This window comes from Eschrichtius robustus, chromosome 11 (assembly GCF_028021215.1).
Source record: "Eschrichtius robustus isolate mEscRob2 chromosome 11, mEscRob2.pri, whole genome shotgun sequence".
Lineage (NCBI taxonomy): Eukaryota > Metazoa > Chordata > Mammalia > Artiodactyla > Eschrichtiidae > Eschrichtius > Eschrichtius robustus.
The window spans coordinates 75,827,985-75,850,819 of record NC_090834.1 but is presented as its reverse complement, the minus strand read 5'-3'; the positions used below and the strand labels follow the sequence as shown (position 1 = coordinate 75,850,819).

Below are 22,835 nucleotides of genomic sequence, written 5' to 3'. Positions count from 1 at the left end.
CGGTTTGCGCCTGCGCAGCTTGGCGAGTGCCTACAAACGGGTAACAAACCCCCTGCTCGAGACCCGTCGGTTCTGCTGTTGGAACGCCGCCGTCTCAAACCTGAGCGTCCACCCGTGACACCCAGCGAACCCAGGCCTGGTAGGTAACCCCTCACCCCCTCGCTTCCCCTACCCAGAGCTCACAAGGAGCACCAAAATTGTCAGGCCTCGCGCCAAGGCCCACAGGGTAGCGATTCTCTCCCTTGGCCACTCCCCACAGTTTACTAGGCCGAGTCTCCTTGGTCGGTGAAGGGCTTAGTCCCGCCCCTTCGAGCCGACGCCAGCAGCCACGTACCACGTTTCTACGTGTCTCGAGCCTGAAAGCGGAAGTTACGCCAAAGACTCGCGAGGGAAGCGGCGGACCTGGAAGGGTACTGGCCGCTGGAGGAAAGGGGGTGGGCAGACGGCTTTGGAAGGCTCCGGAAGTGGTTGTGCAGGGGAGGGGTGGCAGAGGGGCTGGGCAGGCAGTTCATTCGGCTGTTGCTGGTCGCCTCGCTAAGGCGGAGATTCACTCTTCTCCGAGAGGCTGGCCCAGTCCTCCGCCTCGGCCAGAATGGACTTCAGGGAAGTTCTCCTGATAGCTTCCAAAGCACAAGGTGTCAACAACGTGCCGGTAAGTACCAGCCGGGGCGCAACTGTAGGAGATCCTGGTCTTCAAGTTCCGAATGTGTGGCCCGTGGAACTTCCAGGAATCCGTCTGTCGGCTCCGGGAGAGGAAAGACCTGGACGCCGTTTTTGTTGGTTGGTTGGTTGGTGGTTTTGTTTTTTTCTCTTGGACATGTACTTCTGAGTACTGGGGGTGAAGACGGGTTTGAGATGCGAGGTGGGAGCCTTCTGACGAGCGGCTTGTTTAGGCTGTTACCCCTGCAACTTTGCGCTGGTGAGTAGAGCCATGCCTGGCACATAGTGAAATCTAGCGCTAGTAGTTTCTAGCTTCGGCGTAAACTTCAACCCAGGGGTTGGGGAGTTCAGGAATTTTAGGGACTTGGCCTGATAGCTTTTGAGGCGATTTCCCCCTGATCTTTGGGTCAAACGTTTTGTGATTTCCCAAAAAAGTTCTTTGACTTGTGGCCCCACCCACCCAACCAACCAGGTGATTGAATTATCACCTCCCAAGGCGGGAGTTGAGTGGATTCCACGAAATCCTTGGCCAACAGAATGAGTGAAATAGTTTCAGCTTCCATTTATTTGTGGTCGTCCAGATTTGTCTTTGTTTCAAATCTAGGTCCCATTTACTCAGTAAGGTTTGCTAATTCGCTAATATTCGCAGAGAGGTGTAAGACTTTAAATGAGGTAGTGGGTGAGAGTGCCTGCTTTGCGGGGGTGTAGCTGTTTTGCATAAACTAATCATTTCTGTATCCTCAGATGGTACCACAGCCCAGCTGTAAACCGATAAATTGCATTGTGTTACCTGCGGTTTGAGAGATGAGATGTAGAGCTCAAATGGCTGTCTTTTAAAGTCAATTCAACTGGACCTTACTGAGCTCTCACTATGCATTTCTTAGATTTTTGTATATTTGCAATATTTTTTTCCCTCCCCTGCACTTTTCTTGTCTTTTGAGGCTGGCTCATTCTTTTTACTCTTTTGAAGATATTGATCTAAAAATAGTAAAATAACTGGTAAATAAAACTGATATTCATCAGTTTATTATATATATTCCCATCCCATCCCAAATACTCCGAATGATCTTGAAGTTATGCAACCTTGAATGACAGAATTACTTTCTGCATCTGTAAATTTCCTAGACAAGTCGATATTGGATCTAGTAACATTCATATTTGCATAAATTAGGTCCCTATTTCATTCTACATCTTACTCAATTTCAGTGGAGGTCAAAGATAGATAATACTAGCCCTGATGCCGAAGACTATTCTGTGGAAGAATCAGAACCAAGTTACTCGTTTCTTATTCTAAAAACCAATGGTTGCTGAGAGAAAAGTACATATTTCTAGAGCAGAAGTTTTCAAACTATGTCTGTATTTCAGAATATATATATTATCAATTTATCTATGATTGGAATAACAAAGATTGGAAGCAAAAAGGAAAATGGGTTAATTGGCAGTCATTTAAAATGTAATAGATGAACATAGGCATGTACTTCAAGAAAGCATGCTTTTCCCTCCCACCCACCCCAAAAGCTAGTAAGCCTGGAAGTTTGATTTAGTTATCAGCATTATAATCCTTATCTTTTTACTTCAGATGAAAGTAAGTCACAAAAGAAACTATTGAGGAATAGAGCAAGATTGTATTTAATTTAATCCATGATCTTGTTTTTACTCGATTCATCTAATTATTTTAAGTTATTGAATATTTGCTTTATCAGCTCAAAGTAAAGCCTTTTAGAGCACACTATCACTTGTGAAATCTAACACATATTGTACAGTGTAAGATTGTTACAAAGCAAGTATCTTTATAAACCACCATCCAAGTCAAGAAACACATTTCTGCAAGTGCACGGACACACACACACACACACACACACACACACACCCTGCTTGACAAAAACTTTATTGATTGAGTTATGGTCTGAGAACCACAGAGGCTTTGCAGTAATTGCAGATAACTCCATCCCTCTCTAGTGCTTGGTTCATATTTCTCTTTTAGCCATCTCTTCCCCCACCTTCCATTTGGATCCTATTGGAGCTGACTTTCGATTTCAGTCATCAAGTTCCTGTGTCACACCTTTGCTACAGAAAAGAAATACACTAGCATTGATTAGACTAAAATCCAAGGGAGGCTAAAATCTGAAACACCTGTACAGCTATTTGGAACTCTTTGCAGGGCTTTTATTTTTAAGAAGTGTCTACTATATCTGACTTGAAAAGCAATGAACAGTTCCCATTGGGACAGCTTTCTTTTACATTGTTTCTTTTTAAGAGAAATAGTTAGCTTTATAATGTTTTAGTTAAAAGAAGGATTGCATCATGCCTATAAATATTAAGCATGCTATCATTTCGCAGTGGAAAACTGAATACAAAAAAACAGCTGATCAAGGTGATGTAACCAGTCACTGTTATTAGCTCTGTTTATTTTAAAGGAGGAAAGATATTTTTGGTAACCTTGCCCTTAATATTTTTCTCCCTGGGTTCCTCTAACAAAAACAAAGTGGTTGTCTGATTTAGTAGAATAGAAGAGCTTAGAATCTGGATTCTTACAGGTTACAAGTAACTATAATTGATGGCTTGTAGTGCATGAGGCAAGTTAAATGGTCTTTCTCACAGTCAGTCTGAAAATCATCCCAGACAAGATACTGTAGCTCTGGTGTGACCCTCAGATCAAAAAGTAAGGGGAAGCCTTCATGTGGTATCAGACATATAAGGATTTGGGAAGCTATAGAACCTTGAGGGTAAGAATATAGGTACTTTATAGTAGTTACATTTCCTTTTTCTTAAATTGAAGTATGGTTGACTTACAATATTGCATTAGTTTCAGGTGACAGTATAGTCATTTGATATTTTTATAGATTATACTCCATATAAGATTATTATAAAATACTAGCTATATTCCTTGTGCTGGTTATATTTCCTTTTTTATTTTTTAAAAACTTAAAAATTAAAATAAATTATTATTGGAGTATAGTTGATTTACAATGTTGTGTTAGTTTCTGGTGAACAGTAAAATGAAGCAGTTATACATATACATATACCCACTCTTCTTTCGATTCTTTTCCCATATAGGTCATTGCAGAGTATTGAGCAGAGTTCCCTGTGCTATACGCAGTCCTTATTATCTATTTTATTAGAGAATAAAAGGTCCTTATTATCTACTTTATATATAGTAGTGTGTATATGTCAACCCCAATCTTCCGATTTATCCCTCCCCCCCTTTCCCCTGGTAACCATAAGTTTGTTTTCTACATCTGTGACTCTATTGCTGTTTTGTAAATAAGTTCATTTGTACCATTTTTTTTAGAGTCCACGTATAAGCGATATCATATGATATTTCTCTTTCTGACTTCACTCAGTATGACAATCTCTAGGTCCATCCATGTCACTGCAAATGGCATTATTTTGTTCTTTTTTATGGCTGAGTAATATTCCACTGTATATATGTACCACATTTTTATCCACTCCTATGTCAGTGGACATTTAGGTTGCTTCCATTGTCTTGGCTATTGTAAATAGTGCTGCAGTGAACATAGGGGTGCATGTATCTTTTCGAATTATGGTTTTCTCCAGATATATGCCCAGGAGTGGGATTACTGGATCATATGGTCATTCTATATTTAGTTTTTTAAGGAAGCTTCATGCTGTCCTCCATAATGGTTGTACCAATTTACATTCCCATCAACAGTGAAGGAGGGTTCCCTTTTCTCCACACCCTCTCTAGCATTTATTGTTTGTAGATTTTTTGATGATTGCCATTCTGTAGTTTTGATTTGCATTTCTCTAATAATTAGTGATGTTGAGGCCCTTTTCGTGTGCTTTTTGTCCATCTATACTTCCTTTTAAAGAATAGTATAGGCCAACAAAAAAGTTTCTGCAGGCAGTCACTTTGTAACCCTTGATGATAGTTGATTATAACTGGATTATTTCCCACTCTTAGATCTGAAGGTGACTTTTCCAGGGCCTGGAGCAGCTTTAGATTTCTAGCCTGGAGCAGTACTTCTGAACTGGTGTTTTAGGGAAAGGGTCTTTTAGAAACTACCGCCCCACAGAGATTCTGTTATTTCTCTTCCCCATCACTACCTAGACAATCTCTTTATGAATAATAAGGATAATAGTAACAACAATTAACATTTATAGTGCTTCCTTTGTGCCAGGCACTGTTCTAGGCACTTTTTGTATATTAATTAATTTAATCATCATAATAACCATATACGGAAGCTTGTTTTACAGATCAGGAAACTGAAGTCCAGGGAGATGAAGAAATGTTCCCAGAGTCACACAGCTAATAAGTGACAGGGTTAGTCGTGGCAGAGCAGAGAATGTAGTCCAGGCAAACTGGCTTCAGAGTTCTTGCTCTTAATCACCACCCTGTGTTGAATGAGGAGAGTCTTTTGGAAATGGGGTGGTGAGGAAGGTTGTCTTCTATAAAGCCTGAATTCATCTAGCTCCCTACCCCCAACTCCAGCCTAATATAGCCTTGGGCAGTAACCCTGTTGTTTTTTTGATGACACTTCTCAGTGTACAGTAAAGTCTGACGGGAGAGAAATTTAAAGACCAAACTAACAGCATATGGAAACTGGAGGATAGAGATTTACAGCCTGTTTGGGAGAGTGCCAGCATAGTTAACAGAAATAGAGTCTGAGGTTGAGGGAAAGTTCAGTGGTGGACCTGTTTGGGGTAATGGCACGATCTAAGAGGCAGGTAGAAATTAGGGAATGGCATTTAAGAATGAGGTTCGAGCTAGAGATGAAAGTGTTGGGATTAAGTTAGAAGTGAAGCATGTTGTAGTGGGAACACTTTTGCCCCTGAGTCAGGAGACCTAGATTCTAATTCAGACACTGCTACAAATTGTGTGAGTGATAGCCAGTAAATACATAGTTGTCTTTTGGGGGCCATTTCTAACATGAGGTTGGACTAGAGGCTCTGAGGTATCTATCTGATACTATTAATACATTTTATATAATCTGGTATAATTTTTAAACACAATAATAGTAAAATTTACATTTGACCCCATAGCAGTCTTGAATAGCATGCTTTTTGGTGGTTTTATTTTCACCCTCTTAGCTACCCAGCTAAGCAAGCCTAATGCAAATCAGTGGTTTTCCAGGTCTGCATTCATTCCCTGAGTATGATGTTTTGAGAGGATTGTAGAAGTTGTGTAGTCATTATTAAAGTTAAGGATAAATTTTTTTATTTTTATGTTTTGGCTGCATTGGGTCTTCGTTGCTGCGCGCAGGCTTTCTCTAGTTGCGGCGAGTGGGGGCTATTCTTCACTGCGGTGCGCGGGGCTTCTCATTGCGGTGGCTTCTCTTGCTGTGGAGCACGGGCTCTAGGCGCGCGGGCTTCAGTAGTTGTGGCTCGTGGGCTCAGTAGTTGTGACTCGTGGGTTCTAGGGCGCAGGCTCAGTAGTTGTCACGCACGGGCTTAGTTGCTCCGTGGCATGTGGGATGTTCCCGGACCAGGGCTTGAACCCGTGTCCCCTGCATTGGCAGGCGGATTCTTAACCACTGTGCCAACAGGGAAGTCCAGGATATATTCTTTTTTTTTTTAAATTAATTTATTTTATTTTTGGCCACGTTGGGTCTTTGTTGCTGCGCACGGGCTTTCTCTAGTTGCGGCGAGCGGGGGCTACTCTTCGTTGCGGTGCGCGGGCTTCTCCTTGCGGTGGCTTCTCTTGTTGAGGAGCAGGGGCTCTAGGCGCACAGGCTTCAGTAGTTGTGGCTCGTGGGCTCTAGAGCGCAGGCTCAGTAGTTGTGGCACACGGGCTTAGTTGCTCCGCGGCATGTGGATCTTCCCGGACCAGGGCTTGAACCTGTGTCCCCTGCATTGGCAGGCAGATTCTTAACCACTGCGCCACCAGGGAAGCCCCTAGGATATATTCTTTGAATATTTCTAACTCCTATTTGTAACCAACGATAAACCTCTAATTTATATAAAACCATAAGGAAATTTATGTTTTCTACGATTACAACAATATATTATCTCCTGAGTAAAGAACAGCTTTCAAGAAGGAATTGACTATTGATTCTAATATAACATATTTGGTGAACATATATTTCCAGACTGAAAGCTCCTTATTTTCTTAATCTGACCATGACAGTATAGTTTCAATGCAAGGAACACATGTGTTTAAAGTGACTTAATATTTTCTAGGTCTCTTGGCTTCAGAATTACAAATCTTGGCAAAATCTCTGATACTGTATTTCGATGGCATGAGCTTCACTGTTGTGGATCATTCACTGGGGCCCAGCAGAATGACTGAGTCGGCTTGCAGTACAATAAAATGGATACACTTAGGATAAAAGAAACTCTTGTCCAGCTGCTTTTCATGAAACTCAAACAATGAAGCAGCCTGGTGCCTTGAGTCAGATACAGAATTGGTGGATGCATCTTGATGTGTTGCTGCTAGAGCTAAAAGTGACCATCTGATGTGGGAGAAAGTGCAGACAGTTCTCCTGCCTTATTAAATGGAATATAGTGTAATCCCAGCCTGAAGCTTTCTTTTCAACACATGGTTCTCTGCTGGGCACCTCTGTGGGGGAAGGAGACTGTCTAATAAAATATTCTATTACAGCAAATCTTCTAATACCAGGGTCTGACTGCAACCCCTTTTTCAAAAGTCTAGCCAGGTCAATGTTAGGAACGTCTATAGTGATAGACCCAAGAGAAAGGAAAATACACGTTCACAGAAAAACTTGTACACAGATGTTCACAGCAGCATTATTCATAATAGCCAAAAAGTGGAAACAATCTGAATATCCATTAACTGATGATTAGATAAATGTGGTATATCCATACAATGAAAAATTATTCATCCATAAAAGCAATGAAGTACTGACTACGTTACAACATGAACCTTGAAAACATTATGCTAAGTGAAAGTAGTAAGATACGAAAGACCGCTGTAGCAGTCAGGGTTCTCCAGAAAAACAGAACCAGTAGGATCTGTCTTAGGGAATTGGCTCATGCGGTTGTGGGGGCTGCAAGTCTGGAATGTGTTGGACAGGCTGGCGCTCAGGCTGGAGTTCATGCTGTCGGAAGTGGGGTTTTGAGGTGTCATCTGTAAAGCTCGAATCCATCTAGCTCCCTACTCCAGCTCTCCAACTCCAGCCTGATAAAGCCTTGGGCAGTAACCCTGTTGGTTTTTTGATGACACTTGTAAGTGTTCGGTAAAGTCTGATGAGAGAGAGTTTCACATAGAAATTCTGGAGCAGGTGGAGAAAAAAAAGTTTTTTTAATTGAAAAATCTTACCTACTTTGTATAATCACTTATCTACATAATCATTTACCTACAGCTTCTAAATTTTACCTTATTTTATGATGCATCTCAGTCACTATGTAATGGTACACTGGATGCATGATTTCATTTATATGAAATGTCCAGAACTGGCAAATCCATAGAAACAAAGTAGATTAGTGGCTGCCAGGGGCATAGGTGAAGGGGGAATGGGGAATGATTGCTGAAGGGTAAGGGGTTTCTTTTTGGGAAGGTGAAAATGTTCTGGAATCAGATAGTGGTGATGGTTGTACAACTCTATGAATATACTCATACATATTAAATGGGTGGATTTTATCGTATGTGAATTAAATCTCATTAAAAATGTTAAAAAAGAAGATCATTATTATCTCTGGAGACCCAACCCTTTTTTTTTTTCTCCCCAGATTTCTAGGTTTTGATCTAAACTTTGCCTAAGAGAATATTTTTATACTCTCCTGGTATTTGCTTTTGAGTGCATCAAGCTACAGAGGATGTAAGAAACTATTAATTATGACTCAGCTCGTGTCAGTAAATAAGATTAAGCCTCATCAAGTAGGACCTTGTCCTACTTAAATTGTTTCCCAGCAGGCCCGCAAAGTAAGACGTTTTATAGATTTATTGAATTCCTTCTCCATCATACGGACAGGACAAGGACAACAAAATTGTTGGGTTAAATGTGAGGCCAGCTTAATAAGTATCCTTAAGGGTTAGCAGTGTTTAAAAAAAAAGCTGAATTTGAAATTGGCATGTGAATTGATGAAAATAGGTGTATACTTTGAAAAAAGCTCAAAGTAGTCTTTGGGATTCTTTTCTGAGTGAATCCGAGTTCCTGAACCCCCTCCCTTGTTTCTTTATTGTGTTCTGCCTTTCTTGTGCTTATGTTTCCCAGTCGGTGTTTCCCAAAGTGCAGTACACATAGCTTTGGGTGTACCATGATTTTCGGTGATACACAAATATGTTTTATTCCCATAGTTGCATTTTTTTAAGTTATATATTTTGATAGGATTTGGAAAAATATAACTAGCCCTTCAAGCCTGTCATTTTATAAGTATTATTGCTTGAGGTAAAGCTGTAGTAATAAGTCATGGTGTTTGATCTACATGTTTTCTTAAAATTAGTAAATAATAATACAAGTGGTATACTATAAAAGGGCAAAAATCATGAAGGTGATATGCGAATGATTGAAGCTTAGTAAACAAGGCATTAAACTGCCCCACTGACACTGTGGTTTACTTGTTCAGTGCCTGTATTCAGTCAAGAGTAGCTTTTCTGCTAGTCATATCCCATTACCTACCTCTTTAAGTCCCAGGTTAGGAAGAAAGATGTCTACCCTGAAATCAAATTAGGAAGTGCTCACTTGCTGCTGTACTACCTGGGTAACAAACCAATCCTATTTTAAATAATTAACGCTAATGTGTATATTGGCATTTTGGAGTAGGGGGAGCCCTGTATAAGCTTTGATTTGGCAGGTGAATCTCTGGGCTGTATAGTTGGCAGGGACAGAAAAATCTTGAGCCTTGGCAACACAAATCCACCCTTCCTCTTCTCACATATCTACTTGATGGGATGGGGTAGAGTGAGTGTGTGCCTCTGCTTATGAGTCTATGTGTCTTATGCAACTTGAATCATCTTCATGGTAGCACTTCTATTAAGAAAATGTGAGTTTCCTGTGGATAAGGCCTATGTTTGAGGTTCTTGTAAACCATGACAAATTTTATATATCTAGTTAGGTAAGCAATATTTTTTTTTAATTAATTAATTAATTAATTTTATTTTTGGCTGTGTTGGGTCTTTGTTTCTGTGCGAGGGCTTTCTCTAGTTGCGGCAAGCGGGGGCCGCTCTTCATCGTGGTGCGCGGGCCTCTCACTATCGTGTCCTCTCTTGTTGCGGAGCACAGGCTCCAGACGCGCAGGCTCAGTAGTTGTGGCTCACAGGCCCAGTTGCTCTGCGGCATGTGGGATCTTCCCAGACCAGGGCTCGAACCCGTGTCCCCTGCATTGGCAGGCAGATTCTCAACCACTGCACTACCAGGGAAGCCCCAGCAATATTCTTTTTATCCTGTCTTCCTTTCCATCTCCTTTCTCCTTTACATATTGGGTCACAATCCACTATGGAAAGGATTGCAACTAGATTTGCAAAGATATGGACTTATTAAAGGATTTTATTATGACAGCCAAAGGGACTGGGAAAGGAATCTGGATGTTCTCTTTTGGAATTTCTCTCTATGTGGGATGTGTCAGGTCTCAAGCATTGCTATCACGCAGGATTTTCAGGTTGGATTAGGGCCTGCTTTCTTGGCCAGCTGCTTTGTTGGTAGACTAACTTAGCTGGAACTTCCAGCCTGTTTCAAGATGCCTTCTATTTGGCAGCTGTGTAGTAAGCATTGAGTCCTTTGGCTTTCCTCCAGGAATTTCATACACATTTTGGGAGTCACTTCTTTGGTTCCTAAGTAGCTCAATTTGTTCTCATAGGTTAGTGTTTCTTAACTAGCACAGCAGCAGGTTGAGTGGATAAGAATGTCATCTGCCTAAGACGAAAGAAGGAGGGCATTAAAAAATTCTTATTTCCTAGCCCATAAATTTAATTTGGTCTGGTCCTGGAGATTAATCATCCTGGTCTGAGTTATTAACTCTGTTTATCATACTTCTCTAACGATAAAATAAAAGGAAATATTTTTCCTTTTATAGTTTAAATTAACAGTATTCTAGTTTTAGTCATTTCCCAATGCAGTTAGATAAAAATCAAAGACCAGAGAAATACTATCTGTTCCAGGATAATGTTAGTACTTTTTGGGTGACATGGAAACCTGTCTAAAAGGGTTTGTGTGGCAAATTAATATTTAACGAACATAGAGCTACACTTAAAGGTTACAGAGACTTGGGCCCTTCTTGCTGCTTAAATTTCTTTGAAATGCTTTTTGGCTATGGCTGGCCACCAGCTTTGCCCATGGTCAAAGTAGAATCTCAGTATTTCATGATGAAAGCAAAGTAACCTATGAAGCAGCTATGAAAATCATCTGGAGTAGGGTACTCAGGAGGAAAACAGTTGTGATAGTAGTTTTTTCTGTTTGGAAAGTTCTGAAGAAGGCTAATCTTTTAAATCAGAATTCTAAAGCACTCAGTCTGTTTTAGTGGTGATTTTTTTCAGTTCCCCCAGTCCAGGTATCTTTTTGGGAAAATAGCCTGAAAATAGTGTTTCTCTCAATTGTTCATTTATGTATTATTGAGGATGTTTAAAGAAACTCTGCACCTAAAAGTAGTCATGTATAATCATATTTAGCCTGAAATTTTATAGCTAAGTTTTCATGTGGGTTATGTGATCTCTTAATTATTCAGAATAGATTCTTCAGTCAACATTTAAACCTCTCTGTTGCTTCAAAGTTAATTGTGTATAACTTTTCCTCTGTTTTTATTTTTAGAAAAGATACAGTTTGGCAGTGGGTCCTCCCAAAAAAGACCCAAAAGTTAAGGGTGTCCAGTCGGCAGCTGTCCAGGCTTTTCTCAGAAGAAAAGAAGAAGAGCTCAGACGAAAAGGTATGAATCTATAGCCTTATTCTCAATTTTAAAGTCTTCTTTCTTCACAACTAGCTTGTACCTAACCAGTGGATGTTTGTAATATCATAACAGGCTAATGGATTTGTTGTGTATGTGTCTGAATCAGCTGTATTTATAGCATTACATATATTCTTATGTTGATCATTTGTATGGATGCTATCTTTTATTTCTTCTTAAATTAAAAGCTTTTTGGGTATAGTAACCATATCTTCTAATTGGCCATGTTAGCTCTCCAGTGAGAAGTAAGGACTCCATTCTTTGACCTTGGTTCTTTTCCTGTTTGTTTTTTTTGTTGTTTTTTTTTTTTGGCCGTACCGCATGACTTGCAGGATCTTAGTTTCCTGACCAGGGATTGAACCCGGGACCACGGCCGTGAAAGCACTGAGTCCTAACCATTGGACAACCAGGGAACTCCCTCTTGACCTTGGTTCTGAATCTGCTTCTACCTACTTTGTATTTTAATTTTTAAAAATATGTTATTAAGAGTGCTATCTAGGGACGTCCCTGGTGGCGCAGTGGTTGGGAGTCCGCCTGCCAGTGCAGGGGACACGGGTTCCAGCCCTGCTCCGGGAGGGTCCCACATGCCGCGGAGTGGCTAAGCCCGTGTGTCACAACTGCTGAGGCCCACGCGCCTGGAGCCCGTGCTCTGCAACAAGAGAAGCCACCGCAGTGAGAAGCCCGTGCACAGCAGCGAAGAATGGCCCCCGCTTGCGGCAACTGGAGAGGGCCCGCGCACAGCAACAAAGACCCAACGCAGCCGAAAAGATTAAAAAAATAAACAAATAAGAGTGCTACCTAAAGGTTAAAATAGGGACACTTTTGTAAAACGAGTAAACTCAAGCAGTAGGTTTACTTCACACAAATGACAAGGAAACTAATTCAATAAGTTTAAGTATCCACTGATTCATAATTAATAACAACTGTTAAGTGGGTACGAATACTCTCTTAACTTGGTATATTTATTTGGTATGAACTATTTTGTATATTTAAAGCTAAAAGCCAAGACTCTCCCTTGCTTAGTCATATAGAAAAACCCATATGGGTTTTACATTATGTAAAGATGACTCAAATTGATACTTGTTTAATGACTTCCTCATTTGATTCTTAGATGTCATCGAACTTCTTCAAACTGTAACTTGAATGTTGCTTGGTTTTGGCCACCTACTGATTTCAGATAAACATACTGTTATCGAGACCCTGAAATAATATGTTGTTTTGTCTCTTTTAGCTTTGGAAGAGAAAAGGAGAAAAGAAGAATTAGTGAAAAAGCGAATTGAGCTAAAACATGACAAGAAAGCAAGAGCTATGGCCAAGAGGACAAAGGATAATTTCCATGGTTACAATGGGATTCCTGTTGAGGAGAAGTCAAAGAAGAGGCAGGCAATGCAAACCCACACTAGCCAGGGAACAGACCAAGAGTTTGAGATGGAGGAAGAGGATGAATTCTTAGAATACAATCAAGCAGAGTCAGAGCAAGAGTATGAGGAAGAGCAAGAACCTCCCAAAGCTGAAAGCAAGCCAAAGGTCCCCCTTAAAAGTGCCCCACCACTCATGAACTTCAATGATCTACTCAGGCTGGCTGAGAAAAAGCAGTACGAACCGGTGGAGATAAAGGTAGTGAAGAAGACAGAAGAGCGGCCTATGACTGCAGAAGAACTTAGGGAGCGAGAATTCCTTGAACAAAAGCGGAGGAAAAGGAAACCTGAGACAGATGCAAGATTACCACCAACCAGAAAAGTACCCTCTCAGAAAGAAAGTGTGGGCACAAAACTTAGCAAAGGTTCTGGAGACATGCATCCTTCTTCCAAGGGTACTCCCCTTCCTTATGCTGAGAAGAAATCCAGACCCAGCACAGCTAATGAGAAACACTTGCATTTATCCTCATCCAAATCCATGCCAGGAGAAAGGACCAAAGTAGTATCTGGCAGTTGCGCCCAACCCTTGCCTTGTGAGGGCCGTGACAGACCTGTTTTCAATGGGGCTGGAAAGCCCCACTCCAGCACCTGTTCACCAAGTATCCCAAAGACTTCTGCTAAAGGGACTCCAAAATCTGCTACTGAGCACAAAGCCAAAAAATCTCCTCATCCTAGCCGTTCCAGGCCTGGACCCATGGTCACCCCACACGATAAGGCCAAGAGTCCAGGTGTCAGGCAGCCAGGCAGCAGCTCCAGCTCAGCCCCTGGGAGGCCTAGCACAGGGACTGCTCGGCCCACGGTTAGTTCTGGCCCCGTGCCCAGGCGCCAGAATGGCAGCTCCAACTCAGGACCCGAGCGATCAGTCAGTGGGACCAGGAAGCCAACCAGTGACTTAAATCCCCCAGGACGGACAGTCAGTGGTACAAGTGGCCTTGGTCGACCTGCAGGCAGCTCAGGTTGCTCTGAGCGACCTACCAGTGGCTCCGGTGGTTCTGGGCGGCCTGTGGGTAGCTCTGGTGGCCTTGGGCGGCCTATGGGCAGCTCTGGTGGCCCTGGGCGGCCTGTGGGCAGCTCTGGTGGCCTTGGGCGGCCTGTGGGCAGCTCTGGTGGCCCTGGGCGGCCTGTGGGTAGCTCTGGTGGCCTTGGGCGGCCTATGGGCAGCTCTGGTGGCCCTGGGCGGCCTGTGAGCAGTCCACATGACCTTCGACGACCAGTGAGTGGCTCAGGGGCCCCTAGGCGGTCAGTCAATGGCCCTGGCCGATCAGTAGTTCCAGCTGGACAAACTGTCAGCAGTTCAGGCCCTGGTAGACCAGTGAGCAGCTTTGCACCTGGGCAGACAGTTAGTACCTCAGGTCCCTCTCTGAAGCCCAAATGCACTGTTGTCTCAGAAACGATTTCTTCCAAGAATATAATCAGCCGATCCAGCAATGGACAGATGAATGGAATGAAGCCTTCCTTATCTGGCTACAGATCTGCCCCAGGTAGAATATCCCCTCACCCTAAAAGTATTTATTTGTCACTAGGAAATTGGAAAGAATACTTTGTTTTATATAACCAAAGACCCTCTGAACTCTCCTATGTGCTTTCAAATGTATTCTTGTGTTGATAGAATCCTGATGTTTTGTCTGTCCTATGCCAGAGAGTTCCTTTAGTAACCATGGCTTGGAAAAGTCTTTAGAAAGAGACTTATCTAGGGCCCTCTGTGTTCACTCCTGTAATGTCTCCAAGTGCAATAAACTTAGCTATGGGGTTTGTAAGACAGGGTGAGTGTATATGCCTTTTGTGGTTCAATGAATGAATTCATCTTTACCTCTTCATGAAGACTATAGACACCTGTCTTCAAGGACTGGAGTGTATTTGTAAGCTTGAAGCCTTTTGTTGCATTATTTGGCCATTAAATATTTGTTAAGCACCCACGATGTGCCAGGAACTATTTTAGATTGCCCTTGTGTTTCTGCTTCTTACAGTGGCCCTAGCTACCAGTCCTTTAGGATTCTACCGTCCCAAGGTATGGGATCATTGGTGGCACCTACTAACTGCTAGGTCATAGTTTCTACACAGTATTAAGGATTTGTTGAAGCACTTGTTAGGCACCATGGAGAATATAAAAAGAAACAAAAGATGAGATTCCACGCTTTAAACTTCCTAATTCAGTCAAAACATTGGTTCTTAACCACGGACAATTTTGATCCCCAGTGAACATTTGGCAATGTCTGGAGACATTTTTGATTGACACACTGGGGATGGGATGCTACTGGCATCTAGTAGATGGAGGCCAGGCTATTATCGTACACTGCACAGGACAGCTTCCTGACAACCAAGAAATATCTGGCCCAAATGTCAGAGTGCTAAAGTTAAAGAAACTCCGAGCTCAGGAGACAAGCCACGCATATTAAAAACAACTGTAGAACAACAGAGGGAGTGTCTGTAATCAAGGACTAGAAAGCAGTTGTTCCCAGATACTGGTCTGTTGATCAGTGCCTGTCTTTTGCAGAATTTTTAATCAGTCTTTTGGCAAAATGACGAAAATTAGGATGATGCGGTGAGTTTTTCCTTAAAGTCAGACTTGCTCAGTTTGAACAATTATCCATATCTGGGAATCTGTCATACTTCATTGGACTTTTTAAAACTTTAATGGAATTATGGTGATAATAGATGGTAGATTGTTACCTTTGGCATCTTTTCTTGGCATGAGTAAAATTAGTGATCCTTTAGTGATTTGTAATTTTTTTTAAAAGAAATTGTACTAGTCTTTTAAATCCAAAAGAGTAGGAACTACTAAGCTAGAAAATGTAACAGTTCTGGTAAGCCCTGGGATAGACAGGAATTCTATTCCTTGTGGGTACCATGAAGCAACAGGGATGATGTAGTAATGAGTTCATGCTGGGGGCCAGTTGCTGGCTCTGGTTGGTTGGTTGGTTGGTTGGTTTATGGCTGCGTTGGGTCTTCGTTGCTGTGCGCGGGCTTTCTCTAGTTGTGGTGAGCAGGGGCTACTCTTTGTTGCGGCGTGCGGGCTTCTCATTGTGGTGGCTTCTCTTGTTGCTGAGCACAGGCTCTAGGCGCGCGGGCTTCAGTAGTTGTGGCTCGCAGGCTCTAGAGCGCAGGTTCAGCAGTTGTGGCGCACGGGCTTAGTTGATCCGTGGCATGTGGGATCTTCCCAGACCAGGGCTTGAACCCATGTCCCCTGCATTGGCAGGCGGATTCTTAACCACTGTGCCACCAGGGAAAACCCTGGCTCTGGTTTTTGAGGCTGCCATCTTAATGAGTTCTTAAAATCTCAGCTTACATAGGACTTTGTTGGGACTACTAAGTTTTAATGATCTTATAAATAATGGCTTTTCTATTCTTAGGTCCTCAAAGGCTTCCCTCCCCTGGTAGTTACAAAAGGCAGCGAGAATATGAAGAGGAGGAAGATGATGATGAATATGACTCTGAAATGGAAGATTTTATTGAAGATGAAGGAGAACCTCAGGAAGAAATATCCAAGCACATTCGAGAGATCTTTGGCTATGACCGAAAAAAGTAAGGCTAAAGAAGATTTAGATATATATACTTTTTATTTTGAATAATCCATGCTATGGGGAAAAAAAATAGACATTAATAGTAGAGGCATTGAATACAATTCTTAATTAGGAATCCTTGGATGATTGTTTAGATTTACTTTTTTGGCACTTAATATTTAAGAATTAATGCAGAATTATTTGTGTAGTTACTTGTATGAGGGCCAAAAAATATCCCTTTTTAACTGTTCTCTTTATAAGATATATATTTAATGAGAGTGAAGCAGCTTGGTGCAGTAGAAATGGATTGGCTTTGAAATCAGAAAGCCATCCACAGAGCTATGTTGAAAGCCAGTTTGATCTGACACCTGCTTTTCTTTGATGTAAAAAGCTTTGCTACTCAAAAGTGTGGTCCGTGAACAGCAAGCAGTATGGGACCAACAACATTGACGTCACCCGGGAACTTGTTAGAAATGCAGGCTTTCAGGCCCCACCTTAGATCTGAATCCAGATCAGCTTTATAAGGTTCCCAAGTGATTCACATGCATATTAAAGTTTGAGAAGCACTGATGTAGAGCAAAGCTCGGGGTTTGAATGGAAGTTCCACAGCTTACTAGCTGGGTAAACTTGAGTAAGTTATTTTTTAAATGACATTTGGGAGGATTAAATGCGGTAGTATACAATTGACCTGTGAACAGTATGGGGGTTAGGTAAAATCCATATGTAACTTATAGTCAGCCCTCCGTATATATGGTTCTTCTGTGTACCAGTTCCTCCCTATCTGTGGTACCACATGTGTAGATTCAACCAATCATGGACTGTGTAGCACTGTAGTATGAAAAAAAAATTCTCATGTAAGAGGACCCATGCAGTTCAAACCCATGTTGTTCAAGGGCCAACTGTATAAGTAAATCCGTCAGCACTTGCCCTCTCCTTTGAAGTCATGGATATTAGAAATTAGAAGGCAATAGTAAGAAAAGGTCTTTAAAAAAATTTAGCAGAAGAAAGAACTGGATTAAAAATCAGATCTAAAAACCTAATCTTAGTAGTGTCATAAGCTAGCTATATGCTTTTGGTCAAGCTGTTATCTGCCTCAGTCTCTGTTCTGAATCCATGAAACTCAAATGAGATTAATATATATATATAATAATTTTCATATATATTGTGCTTTCATGATTTTAATATAAACTATCATGTAAATAGAGGTGAGTGAGTTGAGCAAACGTTGTTGGATTGGTACTTTGATCAAAATTAGATTCAGGAATAGTTGCCTTCTGGAAATATTAAGGGGTCATTTAATTTATCTTTACTTTAGAATCTCCCCTTTACCCAACCTCTGCCCACCTCACTGTCTGCCAAACAAGGAGGAATAATCCTAAATGTATGTTTGATTTAGTTATAAAGATGTTGATTTTAAAAACAGGAGGATGTAGTTCCTTTAGAAAATCGGGTTTTTCTTTTCTTTAACAACTTTGATTTTCTCTTACCAGATACAAAGATGAAAGCGATTATGCCTTACGTTACATGGAGAGTAGTTGGAAAGAGCAGCAGAAGGAAGAAGCAAAGAGGTAAGCACAGATGTAACACGTTTGTGCAGAAATGTCCTAAAAGTTCTTTTCTGTTCCCTCCTTCAGTTGCATCATTGGCAGCAGGGGCTTTGGGCCATGCTGTTTGAATTCCAATCCTGCTTACTTGCTGTGGGGCTTTAGACAAATTCCTTAGCCTTTTAAATCTGTTTTCCCATTTGTAAAATGAGAATATACTGTTTTCATTCATTGAGATTTTGTGAGGGTTAAGATAATGTGTACAAGTTGCCCAGTGCAGTGACTCACCCATGTAGGCACACAATAAATGCTAGAGGCCTCCCCTGATCCCACTGTAGCATGTTCTTATTTTTCTTTCCCCATCCTTAATTCCCTTTCCACATCAGATACATCTCAGTCTTGCTAACCTGTACCACCGCTGGCCTCAAGGACCTGTTGAGGAATATGAAATTTCCTATGTCTGATTCCTGTTTGGCCACCTGATATCAAATAAATGATCATTTCTTGGGTAGGGGTAACAAATGATTACTTTGTTTATAATGTTAACTTGGTGAAATAATTCACCTCATTCTCAACCCAGAATATTAAACCTCTTTCTCCCTCTTGCCGTCCCTCCTCTAACTAGATAAAATATCAAACTAAAGTGTTGGGAAGGGACAAGAAAAGAATGTTATTTATTGAATAAATGTTTCTTGTTCTTTAAAGCTGATGAGATAATTTATATTTATTACTGTAATGGGAATATTAAGGTGTTGAGGTTATATGTAAGGTCTTTTTTCCACTATAACTTGAGGCAGTGGCAGTGGCTCCTGGTAAAAAGTATTCCTGCTTAGTCTGTTTTCAGTGGTAAAGGCTTGAGGCATTTTGAGTGCATCAGCACATTCCATGTTAAGCTCCCAGCTGAAATTTCATTTTTGCTTTTTTAAAGAGAGTGGTAATTTCATGTATATTGATAAATACCCCCTTGTTTTTCCTGACAGTTTAAGACTGGGTATGCAAGAAGATTTAGACGAAATGAGACGTGAAGAAGAAGAAATGAAACGTCGAAAGGCCAAGAAGCTGAAGAAGCATTAGCTGCTGCTTTTATTTATTTTTGTGAAATTCTGAAAACAGTCTGCTGCAAGGAAGTCCTGCCTTCAGACTGAAGAAGCCCCTTATCATTTTAGAATTCTACTTGGGTACTCAAGGAGAAGGAATGCATACTGTCATCTATCTGCAGGCTGTCGTTAGAGCATAAAGTATTTTCAGATACTTTCCAGGGTGAAATCTGTAATGCAGATGACATAACACCCAGTGAGTGCTCTTACGAAGTTAACTGTTCACAGGTGCCACCCTTGATCCTGATGAGCTATGCACTCTCATGTGGGGCCGCTCACAAGTCAGCCAATCTTATGTTATTCCTTTGCTACTCTAAAAGGAAAAAAAAAGGATTGCTCCTTCACTTCCGTAATTCTGCTGATGTGTGAGTACGGCACTGCCTGGCTCCCAATCAAATTTATTTTGTCTTTTGATGAGGAAACTGGCCCTTCCATTAATGCTGCCAGCAATAAAGTGACCTGTCCTAACCTATATGTTTGGATTGAGAACTTGAAAATGTAGAGTAGCTGTTATAATTATATGGATGTCATTTATGTGACTTTGAAGTAAAAAGTAGAATAAATTGTATTCTGCATTATTCATGGATTGGATGCTGAGCATTCTTATTCACTAATTTAGGTGATTAGGCAATTAACAAAAATTTTTCCAAGTTAAAATACAAGTTATGCCATTTTATATAAGAATATTCTTTTCCAAGGTTTACTTTCAGATTTACTGTTATGTTGGCTTTAGTGTAAAATAGACAAGGTCACTGTGCTGTTTGATTTTTATCTAAAAATTTCATTTTTATATTGAAGAAAAAATACTTATTTTATTCAAACATTAGATTTGGAAGAGTAATAATAGTTTAAAAAATAAGGAAGTGACATGTGAGGCTCCCCTCCTCCCCATTCCGCTCCCCCATTATAGAGATATTTTGGAATCCAAGGTGCCCTGGACCTTTTCATGTTAATGACTTTGTATTTTTATCTTAAATTCTTTAGTGATTAACGGTAAAAAACCAAAAACTAAATTCATGTGTATCAAGACCACCACCTTCTCTCTTTGCCCATATTGCACTTTCATTTCAAACTATGCACTGTGAAGAGATTTTTTTCCCAGGTGGAAAGGATGTTCCCTGTTACTGGTATTTACTAGGCTGTGGAACTTCTTCATTCTCACCTTTCTTCAAGTCATATCTATAGACTTGTTATATCTCTTAAGCCTCAAGTCCAAGCAATTCCAATCGGGCTGACCTAGGTTCTGGCTGGAGAGAAGCCAAGTCTCAAGGAAAGTCAGCAACAGAAAATGAGGTATGATGATGCCAGAGAGCATTTGTCCTTGACTCTGAGGGTTGGGGACAGTGGGACATAAGCTTGTAGAACAATTCTGTAATAAACATTGTGGCTATCTTAAGCCATTGACTGGTGGGGATTAGGAAGTAGGTGAGGTTATCCTACAAGAATCCTTACTCTTCAACAGGTCTAAAAGTTGTTTCTGTATATTCTTTTTTATCCGTAAAGCTTTCTTTATTCTCAAGTTCGGGTGTTACAGATTATCACTATTAGCCTTCCTTAATGGGATGACCCATCCTTAATGGGAATACCAGTCCTTTTAAGACTTTTGACTCATCTTGAATTGAGTTTCAAACTTTAAAAATGCAGGAACTTATTTTTGGAGTTGAATCCTATGAAAGGTGTCTTCATCACTAGGAATAACACCCTTCTAATGATCACATAGAACTGTTAAACACTGGTGGCAGAAAAGCCTATTGACTGCCTCTCACCAATCTCAAATACCTTCAGTGAAATTGATTCAAGGGTAGTGTGATATTCCATGTAATGAAACAGGTTTGGAACATTATTTCCTTTGCTGTCACTTAATGTGATTTTTTTTTTCCCCCTTCAAAAGTTTGCTTGAATATATTTTTTTCACTCTTCAGACTCGTTGAAATCTGTAGTTACAATCAAGTGCTTGTCATAGCTGAAAGATTTCTGGTGGCTTAAAGCTTACTAGCACTTTACTCAATGATATTGTGCAGTTATTTGTCCAGAAAGGCACCATTGTGTTAGCTAAAAGTTCCAGAACTTGGTAGAAAAAGTCAGGTTGTGTCCTTATGTGTCATCACTTCTGGGTGCGTTTCTTCTTCTATGATACAGATGTTGATTTCAGTTTTCTTCAGCGTCAGCATTATAAAAGGGCACTCCTGTAGCTCATTAAAAAAAAAAAAGGTTCTGAATCTTTTAATCTTGGCCTTGTTTCCAAATCCTGTCTTCCATATTGTTCTGCATCTCCTGACCACTCTTAACAAAAAGCTCACAAACCTTTGAAGAAACTGGAATAGGCTGTTATTTTATCAAGTTTACAAATTAAGTGCTTGATTTTTAATGTGTCCTCTACTGTTTTGATTTTCAGATTTTATTAACATTTGCAAGATGTGCCTTTTATTGGATAATGTTAAGTCACGAATGTAGTAATGTTATTTCAGTATTGTAATAATGTTACATGATGATGGATGTGGCATTCTCAAACACGATGTGAAGGGAAAGTAGTTTTCATAAAACTCATATAGCTCTGATTGCACAGTCCCACTTGCTTTAGGTATTGCTATGTCAAAGCAGGGGGGACTTTCTTTAAAGGCTACTTTCAGAACTTGTCTTTGTATTTTCTCTAAACTGTAAATGCAGTTACGTCCATTTGGAGGCCAGGGTACCACATGTCACAGGCAGCCTTACATGTGTGCCGTGAGAAGGTTCAAAGACTGTTAACAAGAAAGTCTGTGGGAACTCGAAATTTCATTTTTTAATGTAATCCCCAAGATCTTTTCCAAGAAATAAATTACTGTTTTGTATTTTATAACTTAAAAGCAGCTGTTAGTACATTTCTGAGATATAGCAGGAGACCAAAACATGTTTGGAAAGAGAATAAATATATGAAGAGAGACTGGTTGTTTTATTTTCAATGTGCTGAATATATTAGACTACTATTTATTTTGTGAGTGGATGTGATGAAATAAATATTCAGGTGTTTAGTGTATGATTAAGAGTGGAATATAGATGTCTTTGGAGTTATTAAATCCATGTCTTTTACATAATGGACAAATCAAGTTTAAAGAAACATTTACATAGCATAGCTTGTTTTCTGGTGCTGTTGACCTGCAAGAGAATCTACTTTTGCATATACAGATAAAAGTTTTGCAATTTATGTATAAAAGACATTGTAGGCATTAAAAATATTTTATTGATATTTTCACTGGTTTGCATTTATTTACTAAAACTCATATTCCTTATTTCATCACCCTGAACATTATTCCAGCTAGAAACCCCAGTAGACTCATCAGACTTCAGAGATGGGGAGTAGACTCATCAGACTTCAGAGATGGGGTTTACCTCCTTACACACACCTCTGTTCCTTCTCCCTTACACATTCCCGTCTGCTCAGCCCCTGCCACTGACACCTCTCCCCTCTTGCACCACCAGCTTAGAGAACTATTCTGGTATCAGACACCCAAGTTAGGAGAACTGTTTGGAGGTATAGTCAGGGAACAAGGGAAGAAGAAGAACTGGGTATATAGTTCCTCTTTTCAAGAAATTGAGTGGTTCTGATCCCCTATAATACAAAGAGCCTGAGATGGCTGGGAAGATGAGTCCTTAGGAATATATGAGGCAAGTGGGCACAGCCATGCAGCCAGATAATGTAGGCACTTAACTCAATGGAATGTGTTGAGTCTAGGTCATACAAGGATCATAAAAGATGCTGGTATCCTAGATTTAGAAATAAATTTTTGCTTATGACATATTTTGAATTCACTTTTTCTATTAAAAAAAGTAATCCATACA

At 40.6% G+C, this 22,835-nt stretch overlaps 1 protein-coding gene across 2 annotated transcripts; it reads left to right on the top strand.

Moving 5' to 3' along the window:
• The first annotated feature begins 50 nt into the window (after positions 1–50).
• Positions 51–22,215, top strand: SPTY2D1 (SPT2 chromatin protein domain containing 1). 2 transcript variants are annotated; one of them, XM_068555821.1, is made up of 6 exons: positions 51–139; positions 11,325–11,439; positions 12,689–14,356; positions 16,226–16,397; positions 17,866–17,943; positions 18,900–22,215. In XM_068555821.1, exons 3-6 carry the CDS (start codon positions 12,766–12,768, stop codon positions 18,991–18,993), a joined length of 1,935 nt encoding a protein of 644 aa, XP_068411922.1. In that variant the 5' UTR covers positions 51–139; positions 11,325–11,439; positions 12,689–12,765; the 3' UTR covers positions 18,994–22,215. The 2 variants fall into 2 exon arrangements, with proteins under 2 accessions (XP_068411922.1, XP_068411921.1); XM_068555820.1 differs by lacking the exon at positions 51–139 and adding an exon at positions 465–652.
• The last annotated feature ends 620 nt before the right edge of the window (positions 22,216–22,835 follow it).

Excerpts from the sequence above, each read along its gene's own strand:
- SPTY2D1 (XM_068555820.1), top strand. The coding sequence starts at position 593 with ATGGACTTCAGGGAAGTTCTCCTGATAGCTTCCAAAGCACAAGGTGTC. Across the intron at positions 653-11,324 it reads AAGGTGTCAACAACGTGCCG|AAAAGATACAGTTTGGCAGT; the intron begins GTAAGTACCAGC and ends TTTTATTTTTAG. Across the intron at positions 17,944-18,899 it reads CAGAAGGAAGAAGCAAAGAG|TTTAAGACTGGGTATGCAAG; the intron begins GTAAGCACAGAT and ends TTTTCCTGACAG.